The sequence below is a fragment of the Octopus sinensis genome, linkage group LG3 (assembly GCF_006345805.1).
Source record: "Octopus sinensis linkage group LG3, ASM634580v1, whole genome shotgun sequence".
In the NCBI taxonomy this organism is placed as follows: domain Eukaryota; kingdom Metazoa; phylum Mollusca; class Cephalopoda; order Octopoda; family Octopodidae; genus Octopus; species Octopus sinensis.
Window position 1 is genome coordinate 63581511 of NC_042999.1, and position 25492 is coordinate 63607002.

Here is a 25492-nt window from a genome sequence, read left to right on the forward strand (position 1 = left end):
CAATTTGTTCCATGAATAGGGCATTGGTGAGTTTGAGCAGGGACTCCACCTGTACTTCTTTGCAATGAGTCATCTTTTTCAGCACAGTATCTTATGACTAGTTGCATCAGGTTCACTTTCTGAAGATCAGATCAGCTTTCACCACTTTGTCCCATCTATTCCTCTTCTACAGATTCTACAGGTATTGGTCAACTTCCTTCAGGCCTTGTGACAATGCTAGAAATATTTATTTATTACTCAGCAATTAATTATCAACTATGTCACTGTAATTGAATTGTATTTCATTAACGATGTTAGATTAACACTGTAATTACTGTCTAGTTTGATGTTCTTTTTATGTACACACCTATCTCTTTGATGTAATGTATAAATAATATACATAGTCTTATTCATCTAAACTCTTTTCATTAGGATAAAAGATATACATACATAGATATGTGTATGTATATACACACACATACACAACTCTGCATCTATTTTATCCTAATGAAAAGTGTTCAGGTGGAAGTTATATTGTAAGGATTTTTTCCATCTTATTTTTATTTTATTTGTGTTTGGAGCATGACTTTTAACTTTTGCAACTCTCTCTCTCCTCTCTCTCCCCCCTCTCTCTCTCTATATATATATATATATCATGACTCTGAAATGTATTTTCTGTTCTATTCAACAACAATGGTTTATCTGACAATAAACAAGCCTTCACATCATGTCTTGGAGCCAGCAAACTGGTCTTTCCATTTTCTCATTGTTGTTTCAGTTCATTGTCAATATACTTATCTGATTGTCATCATAATATCATTTCTCAGTTCTTATATGGTTTAGATAACCCTATAAGACAATCACTCGGCATTCATTTTGATATAGTGTCTTAGATTATAGCTCAGTCTCTGGCTACTTTTGGTCCATTACATCGACAGCTCTATTATGTTGTGATCCAAAACTAATGTTGGTGTTACTTTCACATGAACGATGTTCATATTCTTTGTGAAGCAGAGATCTATGTTATTCACCCTGGTTGGTCAGAGCACAATTTGCTCCATGAATAGGGCATTGGTAAGGTTGAGCAGGGACTCTACCTGTACTTCTTTGCAATGAGTCATTTCTGAGGCTGTCCTAAAGGCTGGATGTATCCTATCTATCTCTCTCTTCTATCTTTTCTCTTGTCAAAGAAAATATTTCTCTAGCATTTGCTATTTTACCTTCGTTTTGGTCTAACGACCCACCATGTTCGTTTTCATTCAGTTTCTTTTTATGTCTCCACTGTCCTGTTTTTGTTCCCAAATTTGATCCTCCATAAATCCCAAATTTTATTTTGGTATTTGTGGGAGCAACTGCCTTCGAAGACTCAGGCAACCGACAACGGATGAAGGATCGTTCTTTATGTCACTTGTCATGTTTTCCATTTGTTTCTCTTGTTGTTTGCATATTCAACTCCTTTGTTTTTGTATTTCATGTTGCTTACTGTCTGTGTGTGTGTATATATATATACACATACACTAACATGCATCCATATATATCATCATCATCATCGTCGTCGTTTAACGTCCGTTCTCCATGCTAGCATGGGTTGGACAGTTCGACCGGGGTTCTGGGAAGCCAGAAGGCTGCACCAGGCTCCAGTCTAATCTGGCAATGTTTCTACAGCTGGATGCCCTTCCTAACGCCAACCACTCCGTGAGTGTAGTGGGTGCTTTTTACGTGCCACCTGCACAGGTGCCAGGCGGGGCTGGCAACGGCCACGGTCAGATTGGTGTATTTTATGTGCCACCGGCACGGAAGCCAGTCGAGGCGGTGCTGGCATCGGCCACAAGTCGGATAGTGCTTTTTACGTACCACCAGACCAGGGATCCTGGCTGGTTCAATTCGATTTCGATTTCGCTTGCCCCAACATGTCTTCACAAGCAAAGGGGGTTGGCATGGGTGCCTGTCGTACGGTCGCATTGGAGTATTTTACGTGCCACGGCCACGAGTCGGATAGTGCTTTTTACGTACCACCAGGCCAGGGATCCTGGCTGGTTCAATTCGGTTTCGATTTCGATTTCGCTTGCCCCAACATGTCTTCGCAAGCATGGGGGGTTGGCATGGGTGTCTGTCGTCGGATGAGGTTCTATATCGACTTCGCTTGCCTCAACCGGTCTTTGTGTCCAAGGGAGGAAAGGCATTCATAAGTGGGCTGGGCTCACTTGTCCTGCCTGGTATATATATATATATACACACACACACACATATGAATATGTATGTATATATATATATATATTATATATGTGTGTGTGTGTGTGTGTGTATATATATATATATATATATATATATATAATAAATATACACACACACTGAGATCATGGATGCCTATGAACTTCCATAAAATAAAATCAACATAAAGAATAATTTTGGTTTCATTCTTTTTTTTTTTCATTTTTCATTTTTTTCGAACCTTAACACGCACCAACTCATATCTTTTGTTTCACCATGTATGTCATGAGTACTCTATCGTTTCCTTTTTGTCTTCCATTTTAATGACTATTTTTTTCTCTCTCCCTGTGTGTGGCATTCATTCACTCATTGCCTCCTACCAGACACTCTCCACCCCTTAATGTTCACTCATTGTGTTCACTGTGTGTCTCTCTCTTACTTTTTCTCCTCCTCCCGCAATATGATGTAAAGTATGACAGGAGAAATTGGCCAACCAACATTTTTATATATATATATACAATGGCGCCTTACTGGCACCTGTGCTGGTGGCATGTGTAAAAAGATTTGAGCAAGGTCATTGCCAGTACTGCCTGACTGGCCCCTGTGTTGGTGGCACGTAAAAAGCACCCACTACACTCTCAGAGTGGTTGGTGTTAGGAAGGGCATCCAGCTGTAGAAACTCTGCCAAATCAAGATTGGGGCCTGATGCAGCCATCTGGTTTGCCAGCCCTCAGTCAAAATCGTCCAACCCATTCTAGCATGGAAAGCGGACATTAAACAATGATGATATATATATATAAACTGCCTGCGTCAGTTGTTGACTGCCATGACACTGCATCCTTTAAGGCCCTCATGCTTTCCGAAATCCGCCGAAACTACACCTGATTATATATACACTTTAGATGAGTTGTAGTGCACCTGAGCACTGTACACAATTATTGTTATTGTTATTATATAAGAGTAACGGTGTCATTGTGACCCAAAGGTCTCAGGTGTCAGGTCATGCTGACGCATTACCTTATTAGGCAAAGAATTATATATATATATATATATATATATATATATAAAACTGTAGTTGTGTGAGTGTCTGTCTCCTACGATTTAGATTCCTAACTCCTCCCACATTTTGCGGTGCAGTTTAACCAAATTCGGGTATCTTATAGTCGTAATTAATATCGAGCCCGTCTGGCTATTAGCGCGTGTCTACAATGAGTCTACGATTTTAAAAATAATTTAACATCATTTTTTATTCCATTTTAATGCATAATTTTTCGTGTGTCAATGGCGGCGGAGTTGGCGTCCACGCTCAAACACCTGCACCTGTGTTTGCTTCTCTCCCTTCTTCCCTCCCTCCCTCGTGAAGCTGTGGGGAAGGGAGTTTAAGGAAATCAACGTCGTAATGCGTTGTCAAGGAGACCAGCGTTCTTTTAGAACAACGACTTCATGGCTTCAAGACACCAAAACAGAAATGGCTAAGAAAGCCCGAATTGGCATCTATAAAGGAAGTAACTCTCTAAAAATGCTTATATAGTTATTTCCCTTACAAACCCGAGCAACGCCGGGCGATACTGCTAGTATATATATATATATATATATATACACTTATATATATATATCAGTTATTATTATGTAGAGTTATATTAAGTTTCCGTTCTATTGTGTGGTACCTTGGGCAAGTGTCTTCTGTAATACCCTCTGACCAACTAGAGTGTACTGAATAACCTCTATAATACACTCTGACAACCAGAGTGTACTGGATAAAAAAAATCACATACATAGGCACTTGTGTGGCTAAGAAGCTTGTTATTAAAGCCTTGTGAGTGGATATGGGTAACATAAACTGAAAGAAGCTCAGCATATATATATGCATGTGCATTTGTGTATCTTTGTATTTATATTCCCATAACTGGTGTTGGTATGGTTTTTATTCCTGTAACATAGCAATTTGGCAAAAGCTACCAATACAATAATCACCTGCCTTAAAAACTAAAAGTACTAGCGTTGATTTGTTCTACTAAAATTCTTCAGGATAATAGTGTGTGTGTGTGTGTGTGTATTTGTGCATGTATCTAGGTGACTGTTTTCATTCTGCAGCTCTTCTAAAATTTGCTGAACTATGGGTGGTGAGATTTGTTGACATTTCTTTCTCTCGACAACTCGTTAGGTAGCTGTGTGCTTTCAGAGACAAGCAGAAAGAAAACTTTTCTTACTTGAAAAACAAGCGAGCCATAGAAAAAGAAGGGCATTTGTGTATAAAAAAAAATAATCCCCCAATCATATGTATTCAAATAGCTTATGCTAACATGGAAAAAAATGAGCATAAAACAAATGAACAAAAAAATAATTAATTGAGACGCACACACACACACATGATTGCATATGAATGTCTGTGTATGTATCATCATCATCATCATCATTTAATGTCTGTTTTCCATGCTGGGTTGGACGGTTTTACAGGATCTGGCAAAGGCATCATCGCCTGTTTTGGCATGGTTTCTACAGCTGGACACCCTTCCTAACACTAACCACTTTACAGTGTACTGGATAAAAAAAGAAATCACATATGTAGTGGTTATCACGTCTGCTTCACACGCAGAAGACTGCGAGTTTGATCCTCGCCAGAACCTTCACCTTGCCTTTCTTTTTAACGGCGATGCATCAGCATGGCTGAAACTACAGCAAAAAAAAAAAATATATATATATATATATAGGCTTGGTTATGAGGATTCATTCCATTGTGCAGTACCTCGGGCAACTGTCTTCTAGTATAGACCCAGGCTAGCCAATGCTGCTTTGTGAGTGGAAATGACAGACGAAAACTGTGTGGAAGCCCATTTTGTGTGCGTGTTTACCCTCTTCCTCCACTGCTTGACAATGTTGTTGACTGAGTGGGTTGGCAAAAGAGAAACCAACAGAATATGTGCCCGGCTTAAAAATAAGTACCTGGATTGATTAGATCAATTAAAACCTTTCTATGATGTAGCTTTGAAATGTTCTTGTGCAGAGATAATGACTTTTCTTCAAGAACTCCACTGGAGTGTTTGATTCAGTTGATACCACCACCATTATCATACTTGTTTTTTTTATGTTTTGAGAGCTTCAGGAAAGGTGGTTGGCTCACCAAACATTTCATAAAATCCTTCCTTTACCACTCTATCCACTGGTTTAAGCTGGTTGAGATTTATTCCCCAGTATTCCTCTAACACTGATTTGCCTTTTTGTGCTATGTGGTGACTTACTATATTTGAATAGCATAAAAGATGCACAGACATATTAGATACTCCCCAGTTTAAGCAGCACATATTCAAGAAAAAAAGATTTTAGTGCATTAGATCATCTCTCTATATATATATAAACGGCAAAATGTCTGTCTGTCTGTGTGTGTATCCTTTATACAAATCCACAAATTTTCAGTTAGAGGGCTCACACTTTCTATGGTCATTCAAAACCGTCCAAGGGTAGTCGTGCACATCTTTACATTTTCCCCAGTCACCCCGCAAAGCCATTAAAAAATCAATAGAAGCGACTTTTTGTGAATTTTCTATCCAAAACCCAATCAAAATACCCGAAACTTGATACTCCAGTTGAATGCCAGCTAGCTGTATGTGATTGGTCGAAGATTTGGACAGTACTTGCATGTATGTGACAGCTGAGGACATGCTTAGGCTTGAAGGAAATGAAACCAGCATTGCTTTGCTAGATGTGCAATGTCAGTGTACATGTTCATCAGAGTGTAAGCATCTTGAGAGAAAAGTTGAATAAGAGGCATCAGATGTGGTGGGCAAGAGAGACGACTGTGTTGGTATGGTCATGTGATGCGTATGGACAAGGACAGCTGTGTAAAGAAATGCTGATCTCTAACTGTGGAGGAAACCTGTAATTGAGGCAGACCCAGGAAAACATGGGACAAGGTGGTGAAGCTTGATCTTCAAACTTTAGACCTCATAGAGACAATGACTAGTGACTGAGACGTATGGTGATGTGATGTGCTGTGCTTGAGAGGACCCGTCAAGCCAAGTGAAATTGTAGTTGTGGCTGATGTTGGTGTCACTTTACTGTAAAAAGCATCTTTTGAATGTTAGGCCTCACGGGGGCGAAGTGGCTAAGCTCTTTCAAGTGTTCAGCCTCATGGAGGCAATGACTGAGACCTTTGGCATTGTGTCATGCTTGAGAAGAAGACCCATCAAGCCAAGCAAAACTGCAGTCATGAGAGGTACCTGTGTTATGCAAATGGCACCCATTCCGGTGGCACATAAAAGCGCCCATTACACTCTCAGAGTGGTTGGTGTTAGGAAGGGCAAATCAGACTGGAGCTTGGTGCAGCCTTCCTGCTTGTCACCTATGATCAAACCATCCAACCCATGCCTGTATGAACAACAGATATTAAATGATGATGATGATGATGGTGGTGGTGGGGAAGGTACACCCTGACCTCATTACAGGGCTTTCAAGATTGCTAGGAAAGAGGAAGGAATATATCCTCAAACTGAAAACCCAGCCCAAATGCTTACTACATGACTAGTACCAGGATATTTAACACCCTAGGCTCCCAAAAATGTGCACCCACTTCTCCCAGCTCTACAACATGCACATCCTTCTATTAGCCACACTATAATGTATTCCATCTCCTCACAGCCCTATATTGTGCATTCTGTCTATAATTTTAACATCATGCAATATCATTGACTAAATCTGTTATACTCTTTACTCTTTTACTTGTTTCAGTCATTTGACTGTGACCATGCTGGAGCACCACCTTTAGTCGAGCAAATCGACCCCAGGACTTATTCTTTGTAAGCCTAGTACTTATTCTATCTGTCTTTTGCTGAACCGCTAAGTTATGGGGACGTGAACACACCAGCATCGGCTGTCATGCGATGTTGGGGGGACAAACACAGACATACAAACATATACATACACACACATACATACATACATACATATATATATAAATAAATGAAAGAATGGAGTCGAACGAAGATGTTAACAAAATTCCTTTACTCTCGACAAATGTTTCGAAGACAACGTGGTTTCATTCCAAAGGAATAAAGGGTGTAAGATGCAATCTTCTCATCAGGAAAGAAAGGGAGCCTCTCTCGGCAACAAGACAAACAAAAATTTCGATGACCGCCTACATGGTAAACAAAACGATAATGTGTTTTTTTAAAAAAAAACCGTTAGAAGAATTGACGTCAAAGTTAGATAGTAGGAAGAAAAGGGTTAAAGGAATGATAGGTAGGGAACCAGTGGAAAGGAAGGGTACGTTGATTAAGAATGTTCAAAGGCTTAGGAAAGAATTTCGTTATTGAAGTGGGGTGCACGTTAAGCTAATTGTTCAAAGCATGATGCCTATCGTAATTATTTGTATGAGTAAAAAGTATGTTTCTGCCAGTGCTTACATTTATACGATTTCTCTATGAGTGTGTTTACAAGGGGAACCTTAGAGAAGAGGATATGGAAGAGCTCAGAGTTGCAAATGTTACAAAATCTCCTGCCCTTATCAAAAGGGAAGGATACAGACAGTATGAACCAATCTAACTTGAAATCTATATTATTGTCTTTAAGACGCCAAACTAATTTACTTAGCCCTGTACTATGTCGTTTTTTACTATCCCTGAATGTTGAATAATGGTTTGAAATTCTCTTGGATAACTGGGGAAGATTGCATCTTACACCCTTTATTCCTTTGGAATGAAACCATGTTGTCTTCGAAACATATATCGAGAGTAAAGGAATTTTGTTAACACCTTCGTTTGACTCCATTCTTTCATTTATTCATATATAACACACAAATTTCTGCAAATGAACCCGGAGTTTCTACCCTTGGACAGGTCACTTCAACCGTGTTTCTGACGTGAATTTGCTACCCTGGTATCGGTTCAACGAATTTTCCATGCTGACGATAAACATAGGATAATTCATTCATCTATTGAAATACATATATATATATATATATACACACACATACATACATACAATGGGCTTCTTTCAGTTTTCGTCTACCGAATCCACTCAAGGCTTTGGTCGGCCCAAGGCTACAGTTGAAGGAACTTGCCCAAGGTGTCACGCATGTGGTTGGTAAGCAAGCTACTTACCACACAGCCACTCCTATGCCTACTTTATCTGGCAAAATTTTAAATGTTTCATGCCAAATTATTGGACAGGCTAATTCATGGCTCTGGTTAGAACGTCAGGCTCACAACCATGAGTTTGACTGCCGGACTGGGCTGTGTGTTGTGTTCTTGAGCAAGACACTTTAATTCACGTTGTTCCATTTCACTCAGCTGTAGAAATGAGTTGTAACATCACTGGTACCAAGCTGTACCAGCCTTTGCCTTTCCTATGGATAACATCAATGATGTGTAGAGGAGAGGTTGATTTGCATGGGAGACTGCTGGTCTTCTATAAACAACCTTGTCCAGACTTGTGCCTCGGAAAGGAACTTTCTAGGTCCAATCCCATGGTCATTCATGACTGAAGGAGGTCTTTACCCTTTCTAACACAACACAACCTTCTCATCTACCCTATCTTCCAGAAGTAACCTCCCCTGCTCACTTGTGAGATATATTTTTTAAGTTGGTTTGAGAAATTCTGATTTAGTTGTTCAGAGTTTGTGTGGGATTCCCAGATTTTAGCATCCAAGATGGTTTCCTATTTTGCAGCTCTGCCCCTGAGGGTGGATTTAGTTAAAAGTATCCAAAGTGCTGGGTGATGCTAGTATTAAACTAATCAATGGTCATTTTTTTTTTTATTGCCCACAGGGGACTAAACATAGAGGGGACAAATAAGGACAGACAAAGGGATGAAATCGATTACATCGACCCCAGTGCGTAACTGGTACTTAATTTATCGACCCCGAAAGGATGACAGGCAAAGTCAACCTCAGCGGAATTTGAACTCAGAATGTAACGGCAGATGAGATACCGCTAAGCATTTCGCCCGGCTTGCTAACGTTTCTGCCAACTCACTGCCTATATAAAACTAACCAATAGATTAAGAGTTACCACCTAGTTTAAATATTTTATTTCTAAGAAAAACAACCCCTCTAAACACCCAATACTCCATTATGACACTTCTTTGACATTTGCTGTCCCTTTGTGAACTCGAAATACTCTACTTCAACTCCACCCTAGTTAAGAATCCCTAGTGTAGAGCTCCTTCATTGGCTCAAGAGATCCCTATGACTTTCTCTTTGCATAAAAACTGCTTGACTAAGTATCTATGAGTAAAAAAGCTAAAAGCAAAATACACATACATCAAAACAGCCAAGTTTATTCTGTTTATTATTATTTATTTTTTCTTTAAGTTATCACCTTGGTTGAACACCAACTGTTGTCATAAAACTATTCACTCAGTTACATAGAAATCATTGTAGTTTTCTCGTGGCCCTTCCCACAAGTATACCATGTGACATACTTTTTACAAATTTAAGTACATAGATTACTGATAGTCAGGCAAACCTCAGTGGAGGATTGTCGCTCTGAATGAAGCATAGTATTTGAAATAGTGAACTATAAAGGGAACTCACTGAACTTAAAACAAGTGGTGGAAACAAGTAGTCTCTATCAAGCAACTACACACACAAACAGACACGCGCACACACACAAACACATGTATGTATATATATATGTAAAACCAAAACAATGTGTTGTTTGCATTTAACTTCTGCTCAGTTCATATGCTGCTATCTCAGCTGGTACATTTGACCCTGCTTTAGATGCCAGCTCAGCTGATTTTTGCTGGTACCAAAGATGTTTTTAGGGTCTTTCTACTGTAATAACACTACCAATGGTGATGTTTAAATTCAGTGTTGGCACATTAATCTGACCTGGTGGCTTTCTCATTGCGTGTTTTTATCACTTGGAGACAGTGAACTTGTTTGTCCAGAAACTGATTTCTAGAAATTTTGCAAATTTTTCATTGAGCTAATGATCCGACAGATTTCCAAAACTATGTTCCTGTAAGTGCATTTCTTTAATTTCATTATTTATAACTGTTTATTTATATTTAATTGACTTCAGTTTCAGATTCAATCATCCACATTATATCTACTCTATTCAACTTTCTCTTCATTTTCACCATTTGTTATATTTTTGTTTTCTTTTTAGTTTATTTTCATTTATGTATTTTTTCCCCAATTGAATAGTGGTTCCATGACCTTTGCAGATGGGGAGTGTAGGGAAGGCGGAATATGGTGCATACAGTTTTTATTTATTATTTATATTTTTTTATGAATTCAATGCACAAATATATTGTCAAAGTCATATCAATTTTTTTCTTTGTCATTCTTTAAGAGATATTTTTGGTCGTTTCTTTAAAAAGAACTTTTGTGTAAATATAGCACAACTTGAGTGGACTTAAGTACATATATATTTTTAATTCATAAGAGACTCTTATTTTCACATTTATAGCAAAAATTCAATTTCAATGTAATTACATTTCGGTTTCATGTTATCAAAACCAAAGTTGGAAGATTCTCTTCGGTTGTTTCATGCAAGAACATTTTATTTGTTCTTAATAGAAAATATTGTGAACAAAGTCACTGAGACCTGCTTTGAGAAGAGAGAGATGGATGACATTTTCTCTATATTATCTCTAAAATTGTGTGACATGTTTTGTTTTTTTTTAATCATTTTGACTGGTTTCTTTCTTTACCAGTGCAACTGACTCACTCTGCATGATTCAGTTCTCTCAATTGTTTACTTGAGGTGGGTTTGATCTTTATCTCTCCACACACGCCTTGAGAGAGAGATATGATCCTTGTCCATAGACATTTGTATAAAGTTTACCTTAAAAGAGGATCAATTATCAATTTCTCTCTCTACTCTCACTGTGTGGTGTAGACCTTGATACAGAGAGAAAGAGTGTGTGAGACAGAGGTGATGATTTCTCTCTGTCCATACAATTAAATGTAGTGTAAACCTTAGGAGAGAGGGGCCAATTTGTTTCTGTTCATACATATTTGTATAATTTGTACTTCAAGAGCAGGTGAGCCTCTGTCCATGCAAACGTTGATCCAGTCTCAGTTTGTCCATGTACACCTTGCAATGTTTACTTAGAATGAGCATCAGTCTCTGTCTGACCATCATTATCATTGTTTTATTGTCCACTTTTCCAAGTTGGCATGGGTTGGATGAAATTTATTGAGGCAGATTTTCTATGGTCAGATGCCCTTCATGTCACCAGCTGCTACATGCTTACAAGCAAGCTAATATTTCCTGATAGCCATACAAGTTTTTGCAGAATTGGAAATGAATGATACTGCTTGTATAATAGTGACACTTCTTTACAACTATCTCATGATAGTGACACTTCTTTACAACTATCTCTCAAGGAGAGAGAGACACACACACACATGCACACACACAGATATATACATACATATATCCTCTTCATCATCATCATCATCATCATTTAGCATCCTTTTTCCATGCTGACATAGGCTGGATGATTTTACTGGATCTGGTGAGCCACAGAGTTGTAACTAGTGTCAATGTCAGATATATATTTATATATACAGCAAGCTTCTTTCGGGAAACCTCTATTAAATTCATTCAAAACGTTTTGGTTGGCATGAGACTATAGTAGAGCACACCCAAGGTGCTATATAGTGTGACTGAACTTGCGACCATGTGGTTGAGAAGCAAACTTCTTTATCCCACAGCCATGCCTGTCCACATGCACAGTTTTTTAAGGGTCTTGTGTTCATAGTAACAAGAAACATTTATAACTACCAGCTGCACTACAGTGAGTGTCACTAAGTGATCACTCGATCTTTTAGAAATAATAACAACCAAATAGCCCACAACCATCTCTGAAAAAAGAAAGGACATGTTGGTTCATGTAATAGACCTTGGTATGCAAATGACAGCAGGATTATGGCTGGAACATCTTTGATCATAGGTTTGACTTCAGTCAGGAGTAACTAAGCAACAATAGTCCATACTACAGAATTTTGGAGATGGCCTGGTTGTTTGATGTACAACTCTGTACTGAGGTTAAAGCATCAGAAGTAGTGAGTGTAAGAACCGGATGAGTTCTTTCACACTGTTATGGGATTGGTGTTAGAAAGGGCATCCACCTGTAGAAACCATGTCAAAGCTGACATTGGAGCACAATGCAGTCTGGTGGCTTGCTAGATTCTGCCAGACTGGCCAGCATGGAAAACAGAGGTTTGTTGTTGTTGATGTTGTACTACAGAACAAGCATGAAAGCCTGGTACCACTGGGTCAGTTATAATCGGAGCTTTGATGTTTATGAACTATAGAGTTGTCAATTCTTGGCAACACTGCATGTCTAAAATAGAGGTTCATGGATGAGAACCTAAGCATCTGTGTTTCATGAGGTTTATCTCAGGAATAATGGAGAACCGTATAGCTTTTTCTAGAGGATTAGAAGTAATTTTTAAGTAAATTCTTACCCTGTATGTATATGTGGTGGATAGAGCTACTTATCTGTCCAAGGAAAGCTACAGTAACCTAATAGTGCAAGTGGCCAGTTACATTTGATAAAAAGCAGAACAAAAAATTGTTCTGTTACACTGAATAGCTAGTATTATCATATCAGATAGATCAAGCTCCATACCAGATCAATACTGAAGATCTCACTACATTGATTTTAATTAGACCAGGCAGTCTTCCTCAATTTCATGGCCCTGCTGTTGCAGCTACTACTACTGCTACTATTCTTATTGTTCTTGTTTACTCAGATGCACCTTACTCTAATTAAATATTCTAAATGACCTGAAATATTCATCTTGCCTTGGTTTTGTTGTCCTTTGGCAGAATGGTTAGCACGCCGGGTGAAGTGCTTAGCGGTATTTCTTCTGCTGCTATGTTCTGAATTCAAATTCCGCCGAGGTCGACTTTGCCTTTCATCCTTTCAGGGTCGATCAAATAAGTACGTACCAGTTACGCACTGGGATTGATGTAATCAACTTAATCTCTTTGTTTCTTCCCTTTGTTTAACCAATACATACACACACACACACACACACACACACACACACACACACACACACATACATACATACATATATATATATATATATATATGACAGGTTTCCACACTTTCTACCAAACTTATTCACAAAGCATTACTCAGCCCACCTGGAGCTATAGTAGAAGACAGTTGCCCAAAGTGCCGTGCAGTGGGACGGAACTGGGAGCCACATAGTTACAAAGCAAGCTTTACATGATTGGATTTACTTTCCACTGCTGTATCTATTCAGGTTTGACCAACCATGTTGAGTTTTCCCTTATTGGCTCAACAAGAAAAGAAGTAGTATTGTTTATCCTTTGCCTGTTCCAGTGACTAAACTGCAACAATGCTGGGGCATCTTGAAGGGTTTAGTGAAACAAATTGACTCCAGAATTTGTTGTTGTTTTTTTTTTAATCTACTACTTATTCTATTGGTATTTTTTGCCAAACCACTAAGTTACAGGGATGTAAACAAACCAACACTAGTTGTCAAGTGGTTGTGGAAGACAAATGCAAAAATACACACCCAAACACCATGCATACATACATACATGCATGACAGGCTTCTTTCAGTCTTTGTCTACTAAATCCACTCACAAAGCTTAAGTTGACTCTGGGCTATAGTAAAAGACACATGACCAAGGTAGCGCATAGTGAGACTGAGCCCAAAACCATATGGTTGGGAAGTAAGCTTCTCAACCACATAGCCATGCCTGCCCCTATATGTTAGAAGACAAAACCGTTGATCAGCTGTGGCTTCCACTGCATTAGTATCTGGTGCCCTCTTTACTTTCTTTAATAGTCACTGAAGAGAAGGACAGGTCAACAAGGGATCTTCTATATGGTCACTCAAACAGCTAGAAATATCAGTCAAATTTCTCTCAAAGCATTATCCTACTGTCTTTAAAAAAAGCAGGTGCAGGAGTGGCTGTGTGGTAAGTAGCTTGCTTACCAACCACATAGTTCCGGGTTCAGTCCCACTGCGTGGCACCTTGGGCAAGTATCTTCTACTATAGCCTCGGGCCGACCAAAGCCTTGTGAGTGGATTTGGTAGATGGAAACTGAAAGAAGCCGTCATATATATGTGTATATATATATATATATATACATATATATATATATATACATATATATATGTGTGAGTGTGTCTGTGTTTGTCCCCCCAACATTGCTTGACAACCATTGCTGGTGTGTTTACGTCCCCGTAACTTAGCGGTTCGGCAAAAGAGACCAATAGAATAAGTACTGGGATCAATTTGCTTGACTAAAGGCAGTGCTCCAGCATGGCCACAGTCAAATGACTGAAACAAGTAAAAGAGTAAGAGAATGTCAGAATGATTCAACTAAGCCTGGAATGCCTGCTATCACAGATCTATTTGTTCTGAGCTCACCTGTGGTCAAACAACAACTAACTTTTGAAAAGAAAGAATAGGACGGTGGAGGTGAGGAACAGTCATTTCTTTAGTGAAGCTTTATGGAAGGGGGATGGGAGGGACGAGTGTGACATTGGTGGATAACTTGACAACATTCCAGATTCACCTATAAACTGGAGAAATGTCTAGAACTGAGGACAGTAGAGGTTGTTTTTTAACTCCAGGTCAACATTGAACCAGCCCACTTATGATCAAAGAGGTTCCAGTAGTAACCATCTCGTCTTTATTTTAGACATATTTAAAATCACATTCCAATTTGTCCCTCTGCTCTTTTTTTTTTCTTCTAAATTATAGTCCAGCTCATTCAAGCACGGAAATAACATAATAAAGGATATTGATTGTACTGTGAACTAAGGATGATTTGGCTGCTATTTTAGCATATTCATCATCATCATCGTTTAACATCCGCTTTCCATGCTAGCATGAATAATAATAATACTAATAATTTAGTAAAATAATAATAATAATACTAATGATTTCCTTTGTTGGCCACAAGGGCCCAACTCATTGAGAATGACATCAAAGGATGAAATCCAGAGACAAAAAGGTGGGGTTTACATCAGTCAAAATGGAAACAATGATAAGGATATAACAAAAGATATAAAAGTAGGATTTAGAAAAATAATAATAATAATAATAATTTTAGCACAAGGCCAGCAATTTTCAGGAAAAGTGAAGGTCAATTACATCAATTCCAGTGCTCAACTGGTATTTTATATTATCAACTCTGAAAGGATGAAACGCAGAGTCAACTTTCAGCATGTGAATAATAATAATAATAATAATAATAATAATAATCATCGTCGTTTAACGTCCGTTCTCCATGCTAGCATGGGTTGGACGGTTCGACCGGGGTTCTGGGAAGCCAGAAGGCTGCACCAGGCTCCAGTCTAATCTGGCAATGTTTCTACAGCTGGATGCCCTTCCTAACGCCAACCACTCCGTGAGTGTAGTGGGTGCTTTTTACGTGCCACCTGCACAGGTGCCAGGCGGGGCTGGCAACGGCCACGTTCGGATTGGTGTATTTTATGTGCCAGCGGCACGGAAGCCAGTCGAGGCGGTGCTGGCATCGGCCACGAGTCGGATAGTGCTTTTTACGTACCACCAGACCAGGGATCCTGGCTGGTTCAATTCGATTTCGATTTCGCTTGCCCCAACATGTCTTCACAAGCAAAGGGGGTTGGCATGGGTGCCTGTCGTACGGTCGCATTGGAGTATTTTACGTGCCACGGCCACGAGTCGGATAGTGCTTTTTACGTACCACCAGGCCAGGGATCCTGGCTGGTTCAATTCGGTTTCGATTTCGATTTCGCTTGCCCCAACATGTCTTCGCAAGCATGGGGGGTTGGCATGGGTGTCTGTCGTCGGATGAGGTTCTATATCGACTTCGCTTGCCTCAACCGGTCTTTGTGTCCAAGGGAGGAAAGGCATTCATAAGTGGGCTGGGCTCACTTGTCCTGCCTGGTCTTCTCACGTACAGAATATTTCCAAAGGTCTCGGTCTCTGGTCATTTCCTCAGTGAGGCCTAAAGTTCGAAGGTCGTGCTTCACCACCTCGTCCCAGGTTTTCCTGGGTCTACCTCTTCCACGGGTTCCCTCAACTGCTAGGGATTGGCACTTTCTCACACACCTATCTTCATCCATTCTCGCCACATGACCATACCAGCGCAATCGTCTCTCTTGCACACCACAACTGATGCTTCTTAGGTACAACATTTTTCTCAAGGTGCTAACGCTCTGTCGAGTATGTACACTGACATTACACATCCATCGGAGCATACTGGCTTCATTCCTCACGAGCTTACGCATGTCCTCAGCAGTCACGGCCCATGTTTCGCTGCCATGTAGCATGGCTGTTCGTACACACGCATCATCCAGTCTGCCTTTTACTCTGAGCGAGAGGCCTTTAGTCACCAGCAGAGGTAAGAGCTCCCTAAACTTTGCCCAGGCTATTCTTATTCTAGCAGTTACACTTTCAGCGCACCCACCCCCACTACTGACTTGGTCACCTAGATAATGGAAGCTATCAACTACTTCTAGTTTTTCCCCCTGGAAAGTGACGGAAGTTGTTTTCTGCAGATTTTCGGAGGTTAATGCTCCCGAGCATCTGCCACATACAAAAACTATCTTCCCAGTTAGCCTACCTTTGACATTGCTGCACCTCTTATGTGTCCATAGCTTACACTGGGTACATCTTATAGAGTTTCTACCTACACCTTTTCTACAGATCGAGCAGGGCCATCTTCCTGAAGATATTTGTGGATTGTCTACCTTTCTACTTATTAGTACTTTGGTTTTAGCTAGGTTGATTCTAAGGCCCCTTGATTCTAAACCCTCCTTCCACACCTGGAACTTCTCCTCCAGTTCTGATAGTGACTCAGCAATAAGAGCAAGGTCGTCAGCGTAGAGGAGCTCCCAGGGACAGCCTGTCTTGAATTCCTCCGTAATTGCCTGGAGTACTATGATAAATAGGAGGGGGCTGAGTACTGAACCCTGGTGGACCCCAACCTCTACTTTGAATTCTTCTGTGTTCCTCACCAGCCATTCATCTATCCCTAGTTTCCTCATTGACCACCAGATAAGGGATCGGGGGACCCTATCAAAAGCTTTCTCCATGTCAACGAAAGCCAGGTACAGGGGCTTATCTTTGGCTAGGTATTTCTCCTGCAGCTGCCTTACCAGGAATATAGCATCAGTGGTACTTTTCCCTGGCACGAACCCAAACTGCATCTCATCTAAACTAACTCTCTCTCTAATTAGTTGGGCTATGACCCTAGTTGGGCTAATCCTTTCTATTATAGACACAAAGCCTGAAATTTGTGGGGAGGGGGACAATCAATCACATTGACCTCAGTACACAACTGGTACTTAATTTATCGACCCCCCAATGAGGCTGAAAGGCAAAGTCAACCTCGGCTTAATTCAAACACAGAAAGTAGCAACAGGCAAAATACCTCTAAGCATTTCGTCCAGCATGCAAACGATTCTGCCAGCTAACCACCTAAATAATAATAATAATAATGATTATAATTCTGATCATGAGCAGAAATAGTGGGGGAGCATCATAGCCATGTGTTGAAAGGAATTCTCAGAGGTTTGGATAATTCACCTTTGGAAACATGGGTGTTTTGTTCAACATCCTTAAACAATCCTTATTCAAGGACCATTTGAGCGGGATGGGCTACTCAACCAGAAGAAAATCCAAACAGGGCCCCACCTGCAAGGTCATGCACTGTTTGTCTTGATATGAGATCACCATGTCGTGTACATATGGTTGTGATGCATGTGCCTAGAGTACCCTTATCAGACGGGTAGTCATGATGGGTATACTGGGCTTCGTATATTTTACCCCAGTGTCACTTTGATGGCATGCACTGCTCTCTCACTCAATAATAATAATGATGATGATCCTTGACTAGTACTTATTTTATCAACCACAAAAGGATGAAGGTCAAAGTTAACTTCAGTGGAAATTGAAGCTAGATGGACAAAATGCGACTAAGCATTTTGTCCAGCATAGTAACAGTTCTGCCAGTTCACTGCCATGATGATTTCAAATTTTAGTACAAGGTCAGGATAATAATTCTTTCTTTATTGACCATAAGGGCTGCAAAAGCATCTGGGACAGTACAAAGAGGAAGGATAGTGGAGATTTATATAGAAATGTGTAATCAATAATGATATTGTATACAGAGCTCAGGTGCACCACAACTTGTCAAAACGTGCATATAAAGTATATGCAGTAATGTACAAATGTCTGGAAAGCGAACAGTGTATGAGTCAGATACATGCTTGCGTGTGTATGGAGGGAAGAAAATCAGGTGTAGTGTTGGCGAATCTCAGGAAGCTTGGGAGTTTTGAAGGATGCAGTGCTCTGACAACTAACAATAATAGTTTGCAAAAACATCTTAAGAAGTAAAATCCCCTGTGGGGTGGGGGTGAAATGTCACCTAGGGATAACCAAGAAACCCCTCAGATCCTGAGCCATCCTGCTCACCTGAAATACTATGGCAAGTGCTCCACTCTCCTCCATATTTTTTAGCCTATAGGCACCATCTTATATACATTCATTTACCTTTCAATAAATTTTCTGGGAGGCAGCTCTCTTATTGTATAAATTCTAGAAGCAATAAATACCTCAAAAACACAACAGTATTATAAGGATACGAAAATATAATACAGTGATATGACAACACAATACAGCACAAAACATTACAGCTATATAACATACTACAACAAACAGTACAATATTTGCCACACTACAACACATCACAGTAGAGCACAACAGTTTAGCCCAGTATCCCATATCAGTACACAGTGTCAACACAGTTTCTGATTTCATTACATCTTATTCAGCCAGACACTGCCACTTCCCCCCCCCACACCACCACCACCACCAAATTTACTGATCATAAAGATAGAAGATAGATGAACCATATTTGTTTGTGGCTTAGAACAGGATCTAGAATTGACTAGGAAACAGATATTTGAAACACAATATTCTGAAGCACTTCAATGCAAGTTAACAACTCCACTGAATGTTATTACTTTCAGTATTACTTCATCCGGAAATTTCATTTGAAAAGAAACCATTTAATGCTTCCTGTAGCTTCTAAGATCTTTTCACTGCTGTACTACCATTCTTATCTATTCTTTTTCTTTTTTTTTTTTTTATATCTTTTATTTGTTTCAGTCATTAAACCGTGGTCATTATGGGGCATCATCTTGAAGGGTTTAGTTGAACAAATTGATATCAGTGCTTACTCGCTCTTTACTCTCTCTTTTACTTGTTTCAGTCATTTGACTGCGGCCATGCTGGAGCACTGCCTTTAGCCAAGGAAATTGACCCCAGGACTTATTCTTTGGAAGCCTAGTACTTATTCTATTGGTCTCTTTTGCCAAACCACTAAGTTACGGGGATGTAAACATACCAGCATCAGTTGTCAAGCGATGTTGGGGGACACACACAAACACACACACACACATATATATATACATATAAAGTTAATCCAAAGAAGAAAGCACAAAAAAACACAACAACGCGAGGACGTGGAACAAATATAGTATTATTGGACGCTCAGGAAAGAAGGAGGGTTTAATGTTTCAAGCGGAGCTCTTCGTCGAAAACATAGGAGAAGGAAAGATCCAGAGAAGGGAAGACTGAGGGAAAAAAATCGTCAACGGTACACACGCGGTCATATACGACAGGCTTCTTTCAGTTTCTGTCTACCAAATCTACTCACAAGGCTTTGGTTGACCCGAGGCTATAGTAGAAGACACATGCCCAAGGTGCCACGCAGTGGGACTGAACCCGGAACCATGCGGTTGGTAAGCAAGCTACTTGCCACACAGCCACTCCTGCGCTTATATATATATATATATATTTTTTTTTTTATAAGTCTGATAATTATTCTAATGATCTTTTTTGCCACTAAGTTATGGGTCACAAATAAACAGCATCAGTTATCAAGCTGTGTGGAGGACAAAAAGCGCACATTTGCACACAATGGTCCTCCACACACTGTCCGTCAAGTTCTTTCACAAGACATTGGTCAGCCTAGTGCTCTAGTCTAAGACACTTGCACAATGGGATTGAACTCAAAGCCATATGGTTGCAAAGTGAGTTTCTTAACCACACAGACATACTTGTGCCATTTATTTGTATATCTTTTATCTCTTATTCTTTTGTTTCAGTCAGTAGACTGTAGCCATGCTGGAGCACTGCCTTGAGGAATTTCAATTAAATCAACTCCAGTACTTTTTTTTTTTAAGCCTGGTACTTATTCTATCAGGGACATAAACACACCAACACCAAATCCACTCCCATGGCTTACGGGGACATAAACACACCAGCATCGGTTGTCAAGCAATGTTGGGGGGACAAACGCAGACACAAAAACATTTACACACACATACATACATATATATATATATATACAATGGGCTTCTTTCAGTTTCCATCTACCAAATCCACTCACAAGGCTTTGGTAGAAGGCACTTGCCCAAGGTGCCACACTGGGACTGAACCTGGAACCATGTGGTTGAAAACCAAGCTTCTTACCACGCAGTCATGCCTGTTCAAGAAATTTAATACAAAACATCAGAGTTAAAATTGGAGTGGTGGGTTAGTATTATATATGATTGTTACAAAAAAAAAGATATGAGGATAAATTATGTTACTGATTTTTAATAGAAAAGCAGCTGTTGCTTTATATTCATGCTGTACTCAAGTAAAATGGGTAATAACTCTATAAATATTTTTATAGATTATTTAATTAGCTCTGATATCTTTAATTATTCAATTATGATGCATGTGTGTTTTAAACCTAAAAATTATTGATGCACATGGTACATTATTTGCAGTTAATCAGATGTTTGAATTGGCATATCTGTTGTCCAAGCTAATTGATGTTCAATGAAGAGTTTAAATTTCTGTAATAATGTATTTTTTTATGAAACTACATTAAATGTTCATTATATATTATATAAGTGCAATGGCTCAGTGGTTAGGGCAGCGGACTTGCAGTTGTAGGATCGCGGTTTCGATTCCCAGACTGGGCGTTGTGAGTGTTTATTGAGTGAGAACACCTAAAGCTCCACTAAGCTCCGGCAGGGGTGGTGGCGATCTCTGCTGTACTCTTTTGCCACAACTTACTCTCACTCTTTTTTCTGTTGGCCTGCTCACTTAGCCAGCGGGGTGGCATCATTTGAAGGCTAAAACAATATGAAGCGCATTGTGACCAGCGATGTGTAGGAACATCTGATAGTTTGGTCTGTCACTGTGACGGTGATATAAGTACACAAGCGAAGTGTGTTCAGAAAGTATCCAACATTATTTTTTCATGCTGTGTGGACAGAATCCTTTGGGTGAGAGGTGATGCCACTTTTTCTGCATATGCATGAACATTTTCATGCTTGTAAGCTGCATCAATTTCTAGCTGTTGCACCTAGGATACAGATGTGTACTGCATCTTCATCAGATTTTCGTTTTCGTGCAAGATGACCAAATGCATCAAGCAGGGACCAGAAATGCATGTCTCTTCACTTGTGATGATGGTCTTCATGAAGTCTGCGTTGTGGTTTGTGCAGTTCAGCATGTCCTGAGCAATTTCCATGTGGGGTTGCTTCTGCTGTTCCACAAGCACCTTGGGGATGAATTTTATGAACACTCTGCATACACAAATCCTCCATTAGGATGTCATATACTGATCCCCACGTCCCGAGCAATTTCCTGGATTGTTACATGAATGGTCTTCCATGACTATTCACCAAACTTTCTCAATCAGCTCCTCGTTTCAGTTTGTGGCTGGCCCATCTGAGTGTACCATGGTTTCCAAAGCACTTGTACCTTTCCTTGATCTGAGCCTTTGCCCATGGCATTATCACCAAAGGCCTGCTGAATCCTCAGGATGGTTTGAGCTTGAGAATCACTAAGCTTTTGGCAAAACTCTGCTTGATGTGTTCAGTAAAAACGAAAATCCAATGAGCATGCACTATACATTTATACTCTAGGTGCATTGTATAAATGAATCCAATAAAGTCATATCTCCCTTGGCTGTTTACTATCTTATAACGTATTGAAACAATTCAGAAATAGAGTGTAAAACTAAAATGACAAAATGATGAAGTGTACTTGGTTTCTGTTCATACAATGCTACATACCTCAGTTTATATATATAAGCTTCCACAAAAACATATCTTAAAATTTTGTTTCAGTAACCCACTATATATATATATAGCAATACAAAAAGTTCTCCATTTGCAAGCATTCGGTCAATATATCTGTCACATTAAGTTGACAGCATACAACTACTTTATCGTATCACTACTGCATAAATCTTTCTGAGAGATTTAGAAATGTATTATTTCTATTTTTGAAATCAAGTGAATGTATTTCACTAGAATAATTATATGTTTACAAGGGCTAGATGGGCATCTCCAACTAGCAAGCCATGTTACTCCAGACTGAAGATGAGCAATGACTCAGAAACTAGTCTCTGGATGCTGGCTTAGCTGGGTGGAGGTGCTTATCTCCCCCTTGTAAACATAAGGACACAGGAAATGTGTCAAGGCTGACAGGAAGTGGTGCTGCTTCCTGGGGCTAAATAGCAGTAGTATTATTCCCTTCATGGGACTGTCACATTAAGTTGACAGCATACTACTACTTTAGTCAATATATCATTTAATATCATCTTCATTTAGTGTAATTATTCCAAGCTGGCATTGTTTAGATAGTTTGTCAGGATTTGAATGATTCAAGGACTGCGATATGCTCTACTATCAACCTTGGCATGGTTTCTATGACTCTGATCACTTCCTAATACCAACCACTTTACAGCATGTACTAGGTGCTTTTTTTCCTGCCACCACTACTAATGAGGTTGTCATGCAGTTTGCAGGACTATGGACCCCAAGAGAGGTAGCTTTATACTGGGAGATGAGGTGTTAAAGTATAAGTGAAGGGACCAGAGCAGAGCAGGCTTCTTGCTACAGGGGGGGGGGGAGCACATGGATACTCATATTTTAAAAGAGTGTGGAAAGGTGATTGGGGTGAAGCCAGGAAGAGATGAAAATAGTGGTGATAAAACATCTGTGTGGATCGTCAACATGCTTCACCATTTCATCGGATGAGGTGAGTAAAATTGAATGGGGCCAAAACTAGGAGCGTGAGTGAATGGGTGGGAATATAATAACTGAAGAACAGATGTTGAATGGATGATAAGTAGGGGAGGTACGAAAGAGTAGGTTGGGTAGGGTTGATTCGTGGATGTAAAGAATAGTGGGCGAGGGGGAAGTGACCATTGGTGATAAGTAGACAAAGGAAAGGTGTGAGAAAGAGATATGACAAGTGGTTGAGTAGGTTGCATGAGTGTGTGAGAGAGAGAGAGGCAAGCATAGTATGTGAGAGATGTTTGGCAACCAAGGTGAGATGATTTGGTGGCTCAGTTGGGAGAAGAGGCAATATAAATATGGTTAGAGAGGACAGTATTAAGGATGAGGGATGGATATCAAATGAAATGGTTCCAGATAGTTAGAAAGATTAGTGGCTTCAAGGAAGAACTGCAGTTAGATGGGAGGGAAATTTGAATAAAGAATCCCATTGCACACACACACACACACATTGTTTCTGGAACTTAGTTTTGCCAAGTTAGGTGGTTCTTCTTGAGAACTGCCAATCATACTAGTTTGTTATCTCTTCTGTGAGGTACAAGGTCCTGGGATCATCCTTCACCATTTCATCTTATGTCTTCCTGGGTTTCCATCTTTCACAAGCTCTATCCACATTAAGTGATCAGCACTTCTTTATACAGCTACCCTTATCTATATGCATCACATGATCATACCAATGCAATTTTCTTTCTTACATACTACTTCTGATTCCACTGATGCCCAGTTTTTTTCTCTGCACATTTCTACTATGTCCTACATTCATACTTACATTGCACATCCAGTGGAGATGCTTGCTTCATTTCTTTCCTGCTCCATTCAAAGATCTGTATTACTACCATACATCATTGCAGTTCTAACACAAGTGTAATTTGTGATATATGTTGAATATGTTAAAATCATTAAATACAAGTCATTCAAAAATACTTCTTTCTTTGTATTAAATGATCTTAACGTATAAAATTACTTTCATTGCATAATCAATTTTGTTTTTGATCATAGAGAATATCTCCCAGATCCTAAATGTCTGATGTTCAAAATCTAAATCCCAAGACTGTTTTTTGAAAAAAATTCTCCAACACATGTCTGCAAAATGGAACTTTTTCAAAATCATTTTGATAATTGTGTGTTATTTTATATATTTTTGTGGTGCTTATTTGAAATATCAAAATAGCCCTTTCCCATTACCTAAAGTTTTCTCACAATTTAATGGTAAAATATACCATAATCTGTTGGTAAATCCACATATGGTTGGACAAAATGTAACTAATAAAAATGAATTTGCTACTTTATTTAGCAAAATAAAATGGTACAAATGCAATTAAAAAGTGAAAAAATAGATTTTTACAAGGGTTCCATTCACTTTATGGTTCATCACATCAAAATCTATTCTGTTACACTTGGTAACTATGCCTGGAACTCTTTCGCTTGTGAGCATTTGATGGACATTCATATTGCACCATCCAGCAGTAGTCAGCCATCAAACTGACATTTCATTTTCCTTGCTATCTTCTTTTCATCTCCTTTGTCTTGATTAAACCTTTTTCCTCTGTGCCTCACTCACCCCCACCCCAGATTTTCCAGAAAGAAATCCAAATGGGCTTGTAATAAATGAAGTTTAATACTCATTTTAAATCCTAAGGCCTCAAACTTACAACGCACAGCCCAGTCTTGGAGTCAAACTCACTACCTCATAATTGTGAGTCTAACATTCTAATCACTGAGCCATGCACTCTAATCACTGAGCCATGCACTGGCCTGCCCTCTTAACCAGCAAGGTGTAACATCATTCCAAAGCTGCATGTGACCAATGGTGTATAACAGCATCCAACAGTCTGGAGTCTGGTCAGTACAGTAATTTATAAGTGTTTATAAAGGAAACATCATTAAATGAAGCAATAAACCTAGTAAACATAATAAAAACAATAACATCTAATTCATGCAAACTGCTCTGTAGAACCTAACTTCATGGTTAGAGCTTTTGTATATCAATGTTTAGATAGCATTAACAATTCAAAGGCTGTCAGTATGACTGCATAACTTAACTCTTTAGTATTTAAACCAGCCATATCCAGCCAAAATATTCTACCTGGTTTATGCTCAAACTGGCCAGGTCTGGTCTCTCACACCTATCTGGCAATGTCATTTTAAAAATCAAGTTACCTCATCAAAATCTCAAAGCTACAATATAGTGCATGATTAATTTGAAAACATTGTGAATAG

At 39.4% G+C, this 25492-nt stretch overlaps 1 protein-coding gene across 5 annotated transcripts in view; it reads left to right on the forward strand.

Moving 5' to 3' along the window:
- The window catches only part of LOC115209212 (NAD kinase), a 101358-nt gene that overhangs the window by 25853 nt on the left and 50013 nt on the right, over positions 1–25492 (forward strand). Inside the window, exon 1 of one of the 5 annotated variants that reach the window (XM_029777471.2) lies at positions 9636–10150. The exons of the other annotated variants lie outside the window; for them this stretch is intronic. Within the exon in view, the coding sequence (XP_029633331.1) occupies positions 10119–10150 (32 nt within the window). The 5' untranslated portion in view covers positions 9636–10118. Of the gene's footprint in view, positions 1–9635; positions 10151–25492 lie in introns of those variants that run through there. 5 annotated transcript variants of the gene reach the window in all.